We start from the raw sequence: 18,507 nt of genomic DNA on the forward strand, positions 1-18,507 counted from the left end.
GTATGCAATCATGTTTTTAGTATTGCAACTGCAGTGGAAATACCAACAGTACACAGGAAAAAGTTTTCAGCATCACTCAGTGCTGCTAACTGCAGCACAGCAGGAAATTGGTGGTGTATGCTAGCACTTTGATACTTTTAGAATGAGTTGGTGTTAAAAAATAAATCTTACCAGTTCTTTTGAAGTCAGCACACAGTTTGAGTCGTTTTCTAATACTACTTTCAGAATGAGTTGGAAAAGCTTTCTTGATATCTTCCATCTTAATTCTCCTCGGAGTATCCTTACTTTTCCAAAACAATCTATAAATGAATACCTGTTGAAAACACATAAAATACATATTAAACTTAGTCTCAATCTTTTTGAGTTAGTCTGTTTAAGTCCATCTTCTGACCACAAGGGGGCGCTCTTCATAGAAATGCTCTCTTTCTGGTTAGGAGTGTAAACAGACAAAACCATTCATTGACAGTCAAGATGGTTTTAGTCATCAAAGTTCTATTTTCTACAGGATATATTTTCTATTTTTGTGCATCTTACTGACTTCATAATAATAAGTCTGCTTTTTTGTACCAAATTGTATCAATCCCTGTAGGATATTTTCATTCAATATTAAAACTTGTCTTACCTGTAAGAAATCTCTAATGTGATTGTTTGCTTTCTTAGAGTTTGGTCCTGGTACTTCCATTAATGGGCATACCTGCCCTACTGTATAGATATCTTCTACTTCACGGATATAATATCTATGTCACAAAAAAGATATACTAATTTATTATTTTTGCAAATTAAAACTAGCTACATACATGAATGTAGAAAGACAAAATTATTATGAAACTTTATTACGGACTCGTAGTCCAGAGAACAACAAAAAAAGCATCACAAAGCAACTTACATAATATCACATGACAAAATATGACTGTAAAATAGTACAGTGGGTGTTTTAGAAGAAGCAAACACAAATGTAAATCTAATATGTAAAATCTTCAGCAAATATCCCTTAAGCCCACCAAACCATACATCATGTGTAACAACACAATTACTCAAAGCATTTTGATTGTCCAAAAGACGTAACATAAACCAAAACACTACCTTTCTTCTCAAAACTGAGAGAGAATTAACTGCATTGAAAACAAATATCTTAGAGGCACAAGTAGAACTTGGAAGCCCTATCAGCCTTCAGAATACATTATTGTGACAGACAATTATTTTTTGTAGATTACTTACACTGAAGTCACACCATAAGTAGTCACCGTATACAAACTGTTACAGGAGTAGTACATGCAGAAAACTTAACAAGCATAAATATCCACCACCTACATTAATATCATAACTACAACCATCAATAAAATACTACATACCCTATCCTTGTTCTGATGATAAGAAAGTCTGTGGATGGCATGGTATGGCGATAGATTGGCGCTCGGAATAAATTGTTTTCAAAAGCTTGTACTGATTGTCCAGGTGCTAAAGACCCAAGGAATGGTGAGGAGTGGGCATAACTTGTTTCTCCATATCTATAATCTGGTGGCTTATGCTCAATACCGGGTTTCTGTAATAAAACATGATCAGAAACTAAATGACTGATTACATTTTATTGACAAGGTAATGAATAAAATGTTAGAGTTTATACTCTGCAAACAGTAACTGGTTGTATGGTGTCATTATTTTCAATGCAATGTCAAAATATATATGAACTGATTGTTTGGTGTTACTATCACAATACTAGGTAACTATTATGGACTGATGTGTCTTAATACAATGTGTCACTGTTATTATATATGAACTAGTTTTCCAATACAATGTCAACATATAACACCATAGTCCTGGTTTAGTATGTCTTTATCCCAGACCCAGAGTATGTGGCTACGTAATACAGACAATACACATTACATATCTCAACTCCATCATTCACAATCCACAAATCATGACTAAATACAGAATCTTGCATTACTGACCCTTCTGTAATAGTTTTTTATTTTAGTTGCCATGCCAACATTCATGACATGTGGTGGGTACTCTTCACTGTATTCAGCCAATAAAAGTTCTCCATCCATACCAGTTAAGTCTTCTGGTGTTCTCATAAAGAACATTTCACCACCACCTGATGCCAACCTTTCTTGTTCCCTTTCCTGATATGTAAAATAATAGGCTTACTTAAAAAAACTTTTGGGTGCTGAGGAGTCATTTTATGGTTGACATCACATAAATTATGCACAATAACCAAGAAAAGCCAAATTGAAACTTCTTTTTACATCAATTGTCCTGACAGTGACCCAGTGTTGCATCATGGGAGATATCAGGTACACATATGAATTAGATGAACACTGAATATTCATGACTTTTTATCTGGCGGTAATAAGCACTTAGGAGTCATGAGCTATGACCACAGTCTCTCTATCATAGATAGAAGACCTGTGCTATAATATAGAGCGTTTTATACATACAGATATTATACATTTGATTTTCACATTATAAATTATGTATTTAGTATTTGGGATAAAGTATCATCTCAGGATGTAGATAGATAGATCTACTTTAACACTTGTACAAGTGGAACCTTTTGCAGGATGTAGATAGATAGATCTACCTCAACACTTGTACAAATGGAACCTTTTGCAGTAGCAAAATCCCTGTAGTAATAGTGTTGGCTGTCAACAACTCTTTAGATTGACTACTGTGAGTGACATAGACATGATTACTATTACCACAGAAGACAGGTTGGACTATACTATGACCCCCAATGGGAAGATTTGTGAGGATAGGTTGCTGACCAACTGATCACTTTGAAGGTTGAAAACAAAATGCCAGGCAAACTGAAGTGTCATTTTCAGAAAAATCCTTACATGCACATGACTTAAAGTGGTCATATGGATTACAATTTGGCTTCAGCTTTAAAGATTTTCTTTGTTCATTTGGTGTGGTTTTTTTTGTTTTGTTTTGGGTTCAGCTGTCTTTTGTTTTTTGTTTGTTTTGTTTTTTTATGGGGGGGGGGGTGTTTCAATTTACATAAAACAATTTTATCATGGCTGCCTACTTGAAAATCAGTATGACACAACATTGACAACGTCTGTGTTTGTGAGTCAATACACTGCAAAAACTTTGAAAAAGCTAAAATAAATGGAAAAAGTTTGTTATTGTACATACAATAATACAGATTTTATATATTCATTAATCTTTTGCAATTTATCAGAGTTACAAATGAAGACTTGGCATATGTTGTTTTACAATGATTTTTGAAGTATGAAGCCATGATAAAATTGTATTATAAATTAAAAATTAATAAGTAATCCTCATCCATATGACCAGTTTAACATAAGTGTATGACCTCTCTACGACCTTAACAATTCTGAAAATGTCAATGTAACCTTTAGACATTCTTTATCAAATGTATCTATTATATTGTACAAGGTCAGCTGAGATGACAAAATGTTCAGCCAAAATTGTAGGTTTTGTCATACTTTAGAACAGATATAAACTTAAAAATGGACACACAGGAATGCAATAAGGTGGTTGCATGGCAACACCATAGTGGCCATCAATCTTAATTTTGCAAATAATATAGAATGATAGATATAAATGAATTTGAAAAAAATGTCAATCTATATTTGAATACATTTGCTTGACCCCACATTTTAAACAGCACTATTTATGGACAAAAATGCATTTTTCACATGTAAAAAGAAAACAGAAAAATGGAAAAGAGAATATAGAAACACTGAAACTAGAGGGTACATAATACATGTAGAAGTTATGTTTTGTTTGTGAATGTTCAAGTACCTAGGGAGTATTGGTTGTAACTAGGTCACAATGGCTTCAAAGGTCAGACAATACGGTATGATAGATCAATCATGGCGGCTGCTGAACCTAGGATGTTTTTAGATGAATTTTTACACAAGATAGGTACTAACTACCTGTCTTGTCCAATATGCCTGGAACTGTTTGATACACCAAGAATGTTACCATGTGACCACACATTTTGTCAAGGCTGCCTGAAAGCTTATTTGGATAAGAAAGGAAGCCTGGCGTGCCCGACTTGTGATATGCCCTGTTTGGTACCAAACAACAACGTTGCAGAACTAAAGATTAACTTCTACATTAACTCACTGATTGATGACGTGGCCAAGGAAAGACAGAAGGTAACTGATACTAGTGATAGTAATACGGACAGAAATGAATGTGAAATTTGCAAAGAAAATCCATCTACCAACATCTGTATAGATTGTCAAAAGACATTCTGTGAAAAATGCCTCCTGGTACATACAAATATACCATCAACTAGCTCCCATCGTTTATTGACGCTAGAAGAATATAAAAATACCAAGTTAACCAATCCACAGTCAGTACATCCAGTGACTTATTGTAGTGAACATCCAACATCTCAACTTGAGTTTTACTGTCATACCTGCCAACTTCCAATATGTTCAAAATGCAGTGTAATTCATCATCGAACACCAGATCATGTTATACGAGATGTCAAGTCCATCATCACAACATATGCCCAGATACTGACGGACTTGATTCAAGAATTGATAAAACAAGCAAAGGTGGCACAAGATAGAATGTCTACCATTGAAAAAGCTCAAACTACAAACAAAGACAAAATAGATCAATAAATCTGCACATTAACAGAAAATGCTGAAAAGGCTAAGGAACATATCGAGGTCAAAGGTCAGCAATTACTCGATGTCATTCATCAGAATACTGATGTCAAGATCAAAGACATAAATTCTAAAGAAGCACAGTATAAAGAAAACCTGCATAAAAGGGCTGACTGTAAGGCAAAAATACTAGCTGTTGAACTTGACCAATTGAAATTAATACATGGCCAGACAACAAGCATGTGTGGATATTTAGGATCTGCCATGCGTTTTGGAAATTTGGTTCACCTTTTGCAAAAGAAGCAAGAAATTCAAGAGTACACAGCTATGTTGCTTGCCACTGAAATGGAGTTTGAAACTGAGGTTGATATTGAAGTGCCATCCACGTTATTTGATGTTGAGTTTAGTAATGGGGATGTTTACACTCAGATACAGCACATTAACCTACAAAGTGGAGAAGTAGAAACCAGGCAATACAAGTCTAATACTACAGAAACACAAACAACTTGTAAACAGGGTGAAGTGATCCAAACTGGATGGTCTTTTCTGACTGACCTCTCACAGCGATGGACAATAGCAAGTGCTATAACCATACTGTTAATTTCAGTTATCCTATTCCCACTACTTGGTCCATCATATGTAACTATGGCTTCTGATGTCATGGTTACAAATATCCCTAGCAACCTGTTCCTGGGTGAGACTGTAAATCTAAGAATTCTCCCTGTAGATGATCTGAAGTATCTTCATATACCATGTCAAGATGTAACAGCTGAATGCATACAACCAGACTTACACACTGTGAATCTTAAAGTAACAGATAACAGAGATGGGACATGTAATGTAACAATGCATGCACAAATGGTTGGTATATATCAAGTCAGTGTTATGTTTCAAGACCAGAAACTTCAACAGGTGCCATTTGCAGTCAAAATATTATTTGATATGGCAAGTACAATAGACACATGGACAAGTAAATTACCATACATGAAAGTTGACAACATTCCTTTGAAGGTTGAAAGAGGTGACTCTATTGAGGTCAAAGTCATTCTAGACATGGTTGGGAAAGATATGAACAACCAACCAATTCCTTGCAATGCTGTGAAGGTGAGTTTTAGACAGCCTGACCAAGTGACTGGTCATCTCAGAGCCACTGATAACAGGGATGGGACATGCAGTGTAACACTACCAGCACAGATCATTGGTGAATATAAACTAAAGGTAACATTTGGAGACAAAAAAATCAAAGGATCCTCATTTAAAGTTGATGTTATCTCAGAAGACTGGAACTACAAAAGTTTATTGTCACACATGAGAGTTGATAACACTGTATGGAAAATACCGAGGGGTGATTCTGTAATCTTGAGAATTATTACTGATGGAGACACTGACAGAGGACCTATTCTATGTAATGCAGTAATGGCTACTATCACACAACCCAACAATGTGACAGGATCAATCACTGCATCAGATAACAGAAATGGGACATGTAAGATAACACTGCAGGGACAAATAATAGGTGAATATCAAGTGACAGTAATGTATTGGGATGATGAAATACCAGGATCACCAGTCAGTGTGACAGTCACAGAATTACTGAGGATTATAGGAAGTAAGGGTGGAAGTAATCTACAGTTTAATTTTCCAAGAAGTGCTGCGGTAAACAAATATGGAGACATAGTGGTGACTGATAAAGGTAACAATAGAATACAAGTTATCGATATCAATGGGAATAATATCAAGGAAGTGTTTAAAATAGTCGCATCATCTCACTCAGACTGCAAAAACTATTATCATGTAAGTCCGCGTGATGTGACTGTGTCAGATGACAACAACTATTTCATTACAGATAGTGCTAACAAACAAGTTGTGGTTATTACAGAACATGGAAGAGTGCTTAGATGTTTTGGACATCTTGAAATGAACAATCCATGGGGAATTTCCATCAGCCCAATCGATGGTTCCGTCTATGTTACTGATTGGGATGGTTTAGCATACAAAGACACCAACAAAGATGGACATAAAATCATGAAATACTCACAAGATGGAAAATACAAAGGATCTTTTGGCAACTTTGGTGTTTTAAATGGTCAGTTTAGAGGACCATCTTTTATTGACTTTGACACCCTGGGAAACCTATATGTATGTGATTTTTATAATAGTCGTGTGCAAGTTTTTGATAGAAATGATAAATTTGTACGAGAGTTTGGTAGCTATGGCTTGAAAACAGATGGAAAATTTGAAAATCCTCTTGGGCTTGTTATTGACCAGGACAAATTTATCTATGTATCTGATTTCAATGGTAAGCGGATCCAGAAGTTCAATATTAATGGAGAGTTTATGAGTCGTGTTGACAATGATGGTGATGGGCTGGCTGGACCTCAAGGTGTTGTACTGACAAGAGATGTACCAAAGAAACTTATTGTTGTTGATAAATATGATCACTCTGTCAGGGTTTATACACTGTAGATGATATAAAATATGATATACTGTAAATTGTCATTTGTTACTACAAATACAAAATGTGACATGCGTATCAAAAGTAACGCATGGTTTATGTTCCTCCATTCTGTATTACCTGTGAACAAAACCTACAAGATAATGACCACAAGTCAAATACTACAGTGTCTGCAATGTGCAAGAAATACTTTGGTCTCGTTTATAATATAACCCTAAAGGTCAATGGCAAGGACAATGCCAAAGGTCTTAAAAGAAAGCTTGCACCTGATAGTATTGGTGTAGACACTTGAATGGGAATCTCTATATATTACTGTTTATGAGTTATACAGTAACTGTTGATTTGTTGGGTCAACTTTGATGTCACAAAATAAAGTGTCGTGCATATGGTCCATATGGTGTCATCCAGCCAGCAATGGGTGGGTTTGAACCAAGACTGCAGTTGTAAGTGGCATACAAGCTAACAGTAACTGTTTGGTCACTGACAACCCATAACATACTACAATGTATCTTGAATGGTATAGCGAAGTGCATAAATGTTGACAAGATTTTCTGAAACTTTAACAAAATGCTGATTTTATGAAAATTTTTGCAAGAGTAAGATAAAAAGAAAAGGTATATAAATAAAATCTAAAACTGAAAATCATGGCATTGTTATTATTGGCTATGGATTAAATCTAACACAGAACACATCAATGCTTTCATCTCACCTTTCCATGGAGAACATTGAGATTTACAATGGTCATTTGGAGTAAGTTCCTTACCTTGGCTTTCTTTTTAATTTGTTTTAATAGTGGATAGACAGCATGTGCTCCAGGACTTGATACAGGACCATGTGAGAATCTCTTCAGTTGTGGTCTGTGGAACAGTCTTAATTTCATTGGTCCATAGTGAGTAGGGAAGAATGGCTGCCTCAACTCCAATGCTGGTGTAGAGTGCTAAAATGTTGATAAAAGGAATTGTTATCAACACAACATATTGCTATCCAGGGCTTGAAATTAGAAGTAGTGTAGTCACCTTTACAATGAACATTATTCCATTTTGCAGTTGATATGGACATTGTCTTACAAGTAAGCATAATTGTGTTTACAAAATGCATTTCTTTGACTACCTATCAACGTTGAACCTCAGTTCATTGGTGCTAACACTACCCTTCCTCCTACATAGCAACCAAAGTCCATTAGTGAAAGCTACACACTAGCATCTATAACTTACCTGTAACATTCCAGCCATAGTAGTCCTCAGTGAATTCTCTCTGGTATCTTTAGGGTTGTAATATTCATCATTAGAGATATTGAATGGATCTCTTCTCTGTGGTTCACTTAAACTCTGGTTCTGTCATGATAAAAGAAAACAACAATGTCTCTCTACACATCACTTCTTATTGATACCAAACCAACACCACTGAATTAGTTCACATCTAAATATGCACTACATTCAAACTGTTCAATTTAAACATAGTCAAAAGCCTAGTTCAGATTATGATTAAAATTCATGTGAAAAACAAATTTTTATCTGCCAGCGCTACAGAAAAAGTGGTTCCAAAACAACATAATGACCCTATGTCATTCTTGATAAGATAACATAAATTCAAAAATATTAGGATTGAATCATTGGCCTTTAAGTTAAACAAATTCTGAGACTTGACAATTGCAAAACATGAATCAGTTAGCTTACCTTACTTTGATAGTTCTCATTTACTTAAGACACTTCTAGGTACAACAATCATCACTCATGCCAAAGATGGGTTAAAACATTTTTAGATTTCTGACAAAATTCAAATTAGTTATATTCTCTTACCCACAGCCATTGTTCAGGGTTTGTTACACCAGACTTACTCAATGTCACTGACTTACTTCTTGTTCAGGTTTTGTTACACCAGACTTCTCTAAAAGTATTCTGGATCGACGAGGTTCTTTCTTTTCCTTGGCGTGAGTAGTTTCTTGGTTTGGATCAGGATCATCTGGTATTCCTAGTACAAGATTCTCATCATTTGGATCTAATTCCAATAGAGGTGGTGAGGGAATATTTTCCATATTCTGTAGACAAAGGTTTAGAATACTATAGAAATCATGGTAATTCATATGTTATGTCTGATAGGATTTGCAATAATACTCAACATTGGGAGTTAATAAAATAAATATCAAGATATTTATTGATTGTAATTTCAATCAATCAATCAATCAATCAATCAATCAATCAAATTGGTTTGGTCAGAGATGTGGCTGGTCTTGCATGCTTTCACGGACAGATGCACAGATAGAACCAAGTCCCATAGCCCAATCCCCATCCCTACCCCTGCACACCTGAGATAGAGAATACATACCTCTGCATCCCATATGATTTTATCTTCCCATTTTCCATACACTAAACTTTCATTTTCCACTGGGAAGATTGAGTACCATGTGCTCTCTTCTTGTTCATTTTGACCTGAAATCACATAGAGTGAATAAAAGTGACACTGATTAAGTCAATGCAGTGCAGTGCAACCCAACTCGAGTCTTGTCATACCACACACACACACACAAAGGACAAGATGTTACATTATACTAATTTATAGTCTACATTTAATACATTAATTACAACATCACATGGCTGCTATCACAGCACAGCACAACACAACACAACACAACACTACACTACACTACACAACACAACACAAGATCCTGCTTAAACTTAAATACTCTCAAACATGTTTGCCTACCATTTGTAAGGTGCTGTGGTTTTGTCATTTGGGCAACAGTCTTGGGTTGTAGAGGAGTCACAGATGGTACTGCCTTGGTGTTTAAATACCCAGCATATTTGTTACCTGTACAGAGAATAATTATAATGCCATAGTTACTATCACTATATTGTGCCTAAAATGTAGTACCAAGTGATATCTGCAACTTTTGGTACTTTTTATACAAAACTGGGGGGAAAAAAGAGTTTATGGCAAAACTGACTATAAAGATACTAATCCAATAATGCCACCAGCGAAGTAATTACTTCAATTCAATGATGAAGACTTAATATCTGTCATGCTTGACTAATGACAACTGGATATTTAATCAACAGACACATGATAATTTGATGAGCTGTGAGAGCTTTCAATGATAAACTGCCAGTCTATGATAGATGACAACACTTCTAATTCTGTCATACCATGATCACAGAGAATATTCCCCATAGATCTTAGAAAACAAATATTGCTCTTTGTCCCTGTTCATATCACCCAACCAAATCAGTGTTTCATTACTATAACAGGCACATACCCAAATATAGAAATTTTCATAATGTCTATAACACTATGGATTAGTATGGAACCCCAGTAGTGTGAGTTCAACCTATTACATTACCCAATATTATATTACTACCAGCTAATAATGGTACTTACCCATGTGGACATTACATTACTACCAGATAATAATGGTACTTACCCATGTGGACATTACATTACTATCAGCTAATAATGGTACTTACCCATGTGGACATTATAAAGATGTGCAGTTCTGTTAGTACTGGTGGGTATCCATCCTGCTCTGCTCATTGCAACTGATTTCATCACCTTGTCTTTGATATCTTCGCCATTCCAAACAATATCCTCCTCCCACTGTAGCTGAGTTACCATCTCAAAACATTCATCTGATGGTATATATAATTTCTCTTCTTCATTTTCTTTATCATCTGTTTTAACTTCACAATCTTCCTCTCCTTCCTTATTCATCTCTTCCTTAATACACTGAAATTGAAATGGCAAATTATGATGGAGACAGAAATGGAAAGATGAATCAAGATACAACGATGTATATCTTGTGTATCTATGTGTATAAGTGTGTCTCTCTGATTGTGGGGGGGGGGGGGATGATGTGTGTGACGACATGAATGCACCCCTCAGGATCCCATGCAACAAAACCTTGTTAGTAACTAAGGAAACTCAAAATCTACACATTTTTACAAACACTCCCATCAAATGACAGCCAAATCACACAAGTTTGTGACCGACAATCACATTATTGCACTTAATTTGCATATCAGAAACAGGGTCATTATGGTTTGAATTATTCTCCACCGACACCTAATTTCAAATCTATGCTGTTTAGAATAGTTCAAATACTAAACTGATGTATGGTATAAACTGCTTCAAACTGTTAAAACTTGATGTGGTGAAATACGGCTTGATTTCTTTATTTACCTCAATTTCCTTCACATTGTGTTGTTGTTGTTGTTGGTTTTTTTATTATTTTATTGTTTTGAGAGTGATTACTGCCTTCAACATCTGACATTGTATAATAGAACTTTTCAATGAAATCTAGCACTTTAAAACACCAGAGCCAACCAATCAGAGCACTTTTTTCTCAAGACAGTGATCAGTGTGATGGCATTTGCATGTGTTACTTGTGCATACCCCAAAGTCAACAAAATTCCATCTTTTCCAGTTTGTGAATTAGATCAACAACAAAAACGAAAACAAATGACACTAAACAAAGGAAATAGAGATACATAAAGAAGTCAAGCCGTATTCATCACATTGTTGAATTCAAATTACATGTACCTTCACTCTGAATCCATAATCAAAGCCTTCACCAGTTGGATCTACCCCTAACATATCATACCAGTACTGCGCAGGTCCATATCTCCATTCTGCTATCCGTGGTTTACTCTCTCTTTCCTTATTGTTTTGATCTTCAGCTTCTGTTGGTGTAGCTTCCATGGGAGTAGCATGGCTGATCTGTAAATAAAGTAAATTATGATATGTGTTTGTCGAAGATTAAAACAGGTGAAGCTTATGGATAATACTTGAAAGCACAAGTATAAAGTTGGCGTCAGATTCAGATAGCGTTATCTTATGAACGTTATATTGAGCGTCAGATAGCCTCAGATCCGAATACACTCGACGGCAGTGAAGCAGAATCCTTCCCTGTAGTCTCAATGGTATTATTTCAGGTTTGAGTCCATCGAGTGTCTTCGGATCTGAGGCCATCTGACACTTAATATAACGTTCATAAGATAACACTACCTGAATCTGAATCTGACGCATACTTTATACTACATCAATATTGCTACATATTTTAAGATGAAAATCATTACAACATTCAATAGATATTTCACTGTCATCATATAAACATTCTGTCAATCATACCACAACCCAAATGTGGGCAATTTGTGCCTTCAGATACATTTATTATACACCTTCTATGATTGTTCTACTTGTCAAGGATAAAACAGGAGATATTACCAGCAAAGACAATTATAGACCGATTGCACTTTCAACTGTGTCTTCAAAAATACTTGAACTTATAATTTTAGAACGTTGCAAAGCTATGCTTAACACGGAAGATTTTCAATTCGGATTTAAGCAGAACCATTCTACAGACCTGTGCATTTATGTCATGAAAGAAGTTATTAACTTTAAGTTATTAATATTGTCATGTATTTATTATAAATGTTATTTACAGTGTCTAAGGAGACAGACTTGATTAGCAAGTAGCTATTTTCTGGTCTCCTTTTACCTACCTCAAAAATGTATAATTCATTTTATCTACAAATGTAAATTTAATAAGTAGGTAATAAAGAAGATATAAAAACTATTATCAGTCATATAATAGTCCTATATATGTTTGTTTCCTTGATGCAACTAAAGCCTTTGACCGTGTAAATCATTAGACACTTTTCAGAAAACTAATCGCCAGGGGTGTACCTAGTCACTTTATCCGTTTACTTATGGTCTGGTACAGAACCCAGACCTTTTGTGTACAGTGGGGTCAGGCAAGGCCATCTCTCTTTTCTGTCACAAATGGGGTTTGCCAGGATAGTGTTTTATCACCTCAACTCTTCAACGTGTACATGGATGGGCTGAGTACTCGTTTGATGACGAATAAAAAGGGTTGTAATATAGGTGGAGTAACTATTAATGATCTTATGCATGCTGATGACCTGGCATTAATGTGTCCTTCAGTAAGAGGTCTCCGTGAGCAAGTAATCACCGGTACATATTCAATATGTAGTATGGCAAACAGTGTGTATATATGAATATAGCAAATGTATCACGTTGTCTATACAAATGGTAAATGTGTCGTCTTATCACTCACCTCATCATCTGTAACACATTGTTCTGGTGTGGGCATTGGCCGAGCCTGAAATTCCCACAAACTGCTCTTCTTGCTTTGACCACCATCTTGATCCCCAAGTTCATCTGATGGCTTTTTCTTTCTTCGTTTCTTTCTAGCACCTCTCCATATGTGTGGCATAGATGAAGCTCTTCTGTTTGCAAATAGTCTTGAAAACCTGAGTACCTGAAATGTTAGTGAACAAGTCATTGAGAATGACATAGTCTCCGCTATGATTGGGTTTTAAGGATTTGGCAGTTTATGTTGTCATTTTCAAACCTGGTTATGGTTGTTTGGCCTCATATGGTGGTTTTTAGGGTGAGGATAACTTTGAATGAGATCTGTTCAAGCATGTCTGAGCTATGGCTTTGGACATGGAAAATTCGCAAACAAAATGGCTGCCAGGCAGCCATATTGCATCGTATCACGAAAATAATGAATATGCACATGTATGTCATAGAATACTGTCCTAATACCAACTTTGAATGAGATCTGTTCAAGCATGTCTGAGTTATGGCTTTGGACAGGGAAAATTCACAAACAAACTGGCTGCTAGGCGGCCATATTGGATCGTATCATGAAACAAATTGACGTGCATATGTATGCCATAGTATGTTGCCCCTGTACCACGTTTGAAAAAAATCGGTCCAGGCATCTCCAAGAAACGGCTCCGGATGAACGGATGGAACCCAATCCATAAGTCCCTGTCCCGGATGAAGCGGGGACTAACAATAAGTACTAGTATATAACCCAAATTGTGAATGATTACTACTGGTACACAGTTCAAAACTGTTATCTAAGTGAGTAAGTCTAGTTATGTTATGTGTTATATCTTTGTTTATTAAGGTGCCCTTTATGGACTTATCAAATTATAATGTACTTAAACAAAATTTACAAAAAAGAGCCACATCCAGCCCTCTGGCTTATAGGACACAAAAAATACCAAATTAAATAAATAAATATTACATACGTTTCAGTTGTATATGAAGTTTTTCCTACAGTTAATAGTAGAAATATGCAAGTCACACAATTTGTAGTATGTAATTATGTGTCAATATGTGACGATGTGTGAAGGTGTGTCTGTGTGTGTGCCTGTCACACTCTGTGTATGTGTATGTGTATGTGTACTGCCTAATGTAATTGGAAACAGTTCCATTATGATTTTCTCTGAGGAACCAAGAACTTGACATGACATTCATTTTCCAGCTAAGAACCATATCTACTGAATCACAAATCATAATAGAACTGATATAATCATATCATTTTCTAATCCTTACCCTTCCTGGTCTAAATTCTGGAAACATTTCTGTCACATCTGGCATTTTCTTTTTCTCACTATCACCAGAGGCAGCCTTTGGTGTAGATTCTGTCTCCTTGTGTACAGCTGACTTTGAGTCCGATTGTGAAGTCAGTACAGCTAGTTCTGATTGTAGAGACTCTGTAGCTCTACTTGTTAGCTCATCATCTTTACTATCATATCTACTCAATGACTTATCTTCATGATACCCTGATGATGGTGCTGGTGGTGGCATCAGTTGTGACTCTTTGCTACTTTTGTCTTTTCCCATGCCTGATTCACTTTCATCTTCATCATAATCCTCATCTGAATCACCTGAAAACCAGAGGATGCAAATGAAATAAGTAAAGGATGATATAGAATGTGGTGTGTAGGTGCCGAGTTGTATATCCTACTAATACCATGTCTCCTTTTGTGTTCATGACTTCATGATGTTCATTATACAACTGCATTCCCATCTCTTATTTCCACATATATACCTGCATTCACACTCAAACCAGGTTATACTGATCGGTTGTCAGGGCCAACATGGTATTACAAAGCATATACATTTCTTAAATATGACTGATCATGAGTGCACAAAATTGTTTCATTCACTGTCATTTTCATGTTAATAGTTCCCAATAGCTGTCTTTGTTACAAAAAATGTAAGTAGTTCAGACATCTTCATTATGTTTTTTCTAACATCTTGTCAGACATATCCATAATCACACTTGTTTGGCCAAAAACACTTTGATTGAACAGTTGCTATAAGTGTCTGTGGTAGTGGTTGCTTTTGTTCACTTCTATGTTAGAATGTTTGGTCTTGTACACTGTACAATATCTTTCCAAAACCCTCTTTGATAGGGATGCTTGGATGTTCCTCATGTTATAACTTCTCAATAAGCAATATTTCTTACATAGTAAGCATAATAATCATGTTTAACTTCTATATTAAATCTTGTCAAAGCTTCTTCATCAACTGGATGGGGATGTTACTGACAAAACACACCTCAATCTAATCAATACAAGTCAGCAAGAGTTGTGGGTAAAATATTGTACAATGCCGGTCATTGATGTGTAAGTTCATCTCTCCTCAAAAGAACACCTACAAACATCTCTTGGGTAACAAAACAATCTTCCCAACTGCTTTCCAGAAATCAGTTCATACGGAAACACTGATAGATTTACCTGAGGTTGGTAGAGTAACTTTGTTCATTGCATCCCTATATCTGGTTTCATCATCTTCATCCAATGCTTCATTAATATCAAAGTAATCAACAGCACTGCTATCCTTCCCTATAGGACCATCTATAAAATACAAAACAAGTGCCATATACAATGTAGATACAAACAAGACAATTGTAATCATGGCTATCATAACAGTTGCTTGGAGTTCACATTAAATATTTAGCCATAATCACATTTATTTTGGCTGAAAAATCGCAAGGTAAAACTACATTGTATTGCTATGGTGTAACAATGGTAGGCTAGCTGCTAGACCTCCTGGCAATTCTGGTAACTTTAAAAGTGACCATAGGTTGCATAGCTCCAAATGTGTTGTCGGGGGCTTGTCCAAGAGGTACTATCATCCTTGGTTTTTGTTGCCAACCTTCCGAGCATAGATCCAAGGTCTTGTTACAAGCCTATGGAGATGGTTCTATGTGTGTAGTCTTGTTCCTGATTTGAAATGTTTGCAATGAGGCAACTCCTTAGTGTACACTTCAAGACCCATCCAGGAACATCCAGGTTGTGGAAGCAAATAACATTTCTATGCTAACTTGAGTCAGGTTTGAATGAAACATACTTCTGAGTGTTTGACTAGACACAGATGGAACATGCATGGCTGGCTGGAAGCCATGTTTATAGCTCCAAATGGGAAGAGGCTAATGAAAACAGGTATGTTTGCTTTGTATGTATGTACAGTATACTCGGAAGCATACATACCTTTGTCATCTGTTGAACTATCATCATAATCTTCATCTTCTCTGTCTTCAGCATCAGCTGCAATTTCCTGAACTAGATTTCCAATACCTCCAAGATGTGACAACTGAGACAGGTGACGTTTTGACTCCTGTAACAATGTAACAACAGACATTTATCTAGCCGTCCATTTACAACAAACTTTTACATCAAATATGCTTATATATTTACTGATTACTGAAGTAATACACACTATGTTAGTTTTCATTACTGGCCGAGTTCTCTTAGTGACCGACTTCTCACACTACCTTTACTTGCGTAGACTAGTAGTTGTAGTACTATATACCTGATCTAGAATGTCCTCTTCTAATTCTCCTTTCTCATCAATATTACCAAATAAGAAACCAGTAAGGGACATTCGTGGACCCTCGTCGTACTCGTCGTCGGAATCCATTGTTGCTCTTTAGTCTTCTAGATTTCGAATGTACCCTGTAGTGTCCGAAAATTATACTGATCGTCTAGTAGAATCCAAATATCGAGACAAAACGATAGAAACACAAGCCTTGACTAACATACTATTAGAACACCAGTGTGCAATAGTAATGCTATATCTGCGCTTTCAATGAGAAAAGTATACCAAAAGTCTACATCTTTGATTTTCAGAGCACACTCAAAGCCTGAAGGAAATTAACTCGCGCAAAAACACAACACGGACCAGCTTACTAGCAATTCGTAAACAACGCAGCGTTTGCGTGCAGCGTTTTGTACATCATAAGCCAGTTTCCGTATCCGGTCTGCAGCATTTCTAGACAGTGTATTCAAATAACACTACACATACATCAAAGGAAACAATTATTATATTGGCTGGATATTAATAATGGTATTGATTTTTAATGAAGACATTTATGTAGGTACGTCTTATCAGCAGTTTATCAAAGACAAAAAACAATCGTAGTCTAGCAAAAACTAAACATTCTCAATCTCTGCTATCTTCCCATTCTTTGCGCCCTCTACGTCAGAATGACATTACTATCTATTGTTTTTATACCTTTGATCCGTCCAATCCGTTACACTACTCGCTTACCCATATATGGGGCGATGTTCTGGACTTGAACATGGGTTTTCTCAAATTGATCCCCCACACTACCGATGATTACATATAAAGCCAAAGTTACACCCTCCCAGTAAAGACTACATTTTCCAAATGGCCCATATTTTGATCTTGAGTTTGTTGGGATTTTTGTTGTTGTTTTTGTTCCGACGTTTAACCTCAAAACAAATGAGATTAAACCCCTCGACGAAAAAAAGCTCAAAACACACTCAAAATAAACTCAAGATCAAAACTAACGCTACAATTATTGCAGTTTGGTCTTTACATGTAATACTACAATGTTGTTACCATAACACCATTTACATTGTAAATAAATAGACTACTTTGTGTACTACAAATCATTTTTTGTTTTCTTTGTGAATATTTATCTGGAATTTATGAAACGTGTATCATTCCTCAGGATGTCAACACAGCATAAATCAATTTATACAGCAATATGTAAACTTATCTTTCTTACGTTAAAACGTTATTAATTTTTTGATGCGATGATGAAAGCCATCTGTGCATGTCATTTATCTTCGTCAGTTTTACAAATGTAACTTGTTTTTTGAACGTATTCCTAGTATTTTATTTAGTTTTATTTTGGACCCTTGGAAGATTTGGCCTGTCCTAACAGGATCACCCTTTTTTTCTTCTTTTTTGAAAATAAAAGTCGTTACTATATTATTTTCTAGGGGAGATTTGCATAGCTTCAGATTTAGTATATCAGAAAATTGATCGATCTGTATGTCATGACGCATTTGAGGATCAAGAACATTGTAACTTTAATTTCTACTACCTTAAAGTAAACCAGACTGTTTTATAACAGTTATAACAACAGCATTTTTTTGGATCCACCGGTTCATGAAATACGTCTCGCACGGGGATCTGGCTTCATGGTTTCCTCTCGTGGTTGTTACACAAAATATGACGGATATACGGCCGATGAGGGCGCCCAACGCGGCGTATCTTACAGATTACTGATAGTGCTGAAATCAGGCTTTGGATTATGATATCATTACTATCAATTAACTAACAATTATACCAATATCGTATTACAAATTGCTGCAGTGATTTCCATTA

At 35.9% G+C, this 18,507-nt stretch overlaps 1 protein-coding gene across 1 annotated transcript in view; it reads right to left on the reverse strand.

Annotated features, from left to right (window-relative positions):
- LOC144438925 (transcription initiation factor TFIID subunit 1-like) overlaps positions 1 to 16,850 on the reverse strand; it is a 32,594-nt gene extending 15,744 nt beyond the window's left edge. Inside the window, exons 1-16 of the mRNA XM_078128152.1 lie at positions 16,681 to 16,850; positions 16,343 to 16,485; positions 15,603 to 15,700; positions 14,413 to 14,747; positions 13,118 to 13,321; positions 11,581 to 11,757; positions 10,509 to 10,767; positions 9,751 to 9,855; positions 9,373 to 9,476; positions 8,903 to 9,085; positions 8,262 to 8,381; positions 7,811 to 7,984; positions 1,950 to 2,123; positions 1,353 to 1,543; positions 623 to 737; positions 172 to 313 (exon numbers count right to left, since the gene is read on the reverse strand). Of these exons, the coding sequence (XP_077984278.1) occupies positions 172 to 313; positions 623 to 737; positions 1,353 to 1,543; positions 1,950 to 2,123; positions 7,811 to 7,984; positions 8,262 to 8,381; positions 8,903 to 9,085; positions 9,373 to 9,476; positions 9,751 to 9,855; positions 10,509 to 10,767; positions 11,581 to 11,757; positions 13,118 to 13,321; positions 14,413 to 14,747; positions 15,603 to 15,700; positions 16,343 to 16,485; positions 16,681 to 16,788 (2,632 nt within the window). The 5' untranslated portion in view covers positions 16,789 to 16,850. The remainder of the gene's footprint in view (positions 1 to 171; positions 314 to 622; positions 738 to 1,352; positions 1,544 to 1,949; positions 2,124 to 7,810; positions 7,985 to 8,261; positions 8,382 to 8,902; positions 9,086 to 9,372; positions 9,477 to 9,750; positions 9,856 to 10,508; positions 10,768 to 11,580; positions 11,758 to 13,117; positions 13,322 to 14,412; positions 14,748 to 15,602; positions 15,701 to 16,342; positions 16,486 to 16,680) is intronic.
- Positions 16,851 to 18,507: the final 1,657 nt, after the last annotated feature.

The sequence above is a fragment of the Glandiceps talaboti genome, chromosome 8 (genome assembly GCF_964340395.1).
Source record: "Glandiceps talaboti chromosome 8, keGlaTala1.1, whole genome shotgun sequence".
Lineage (NCBI taxonomy): Eukaryota > Metazoa > Hemichordata > Enteropneusta > Spengelidae > Glandiceps > Glandiceps talaboti.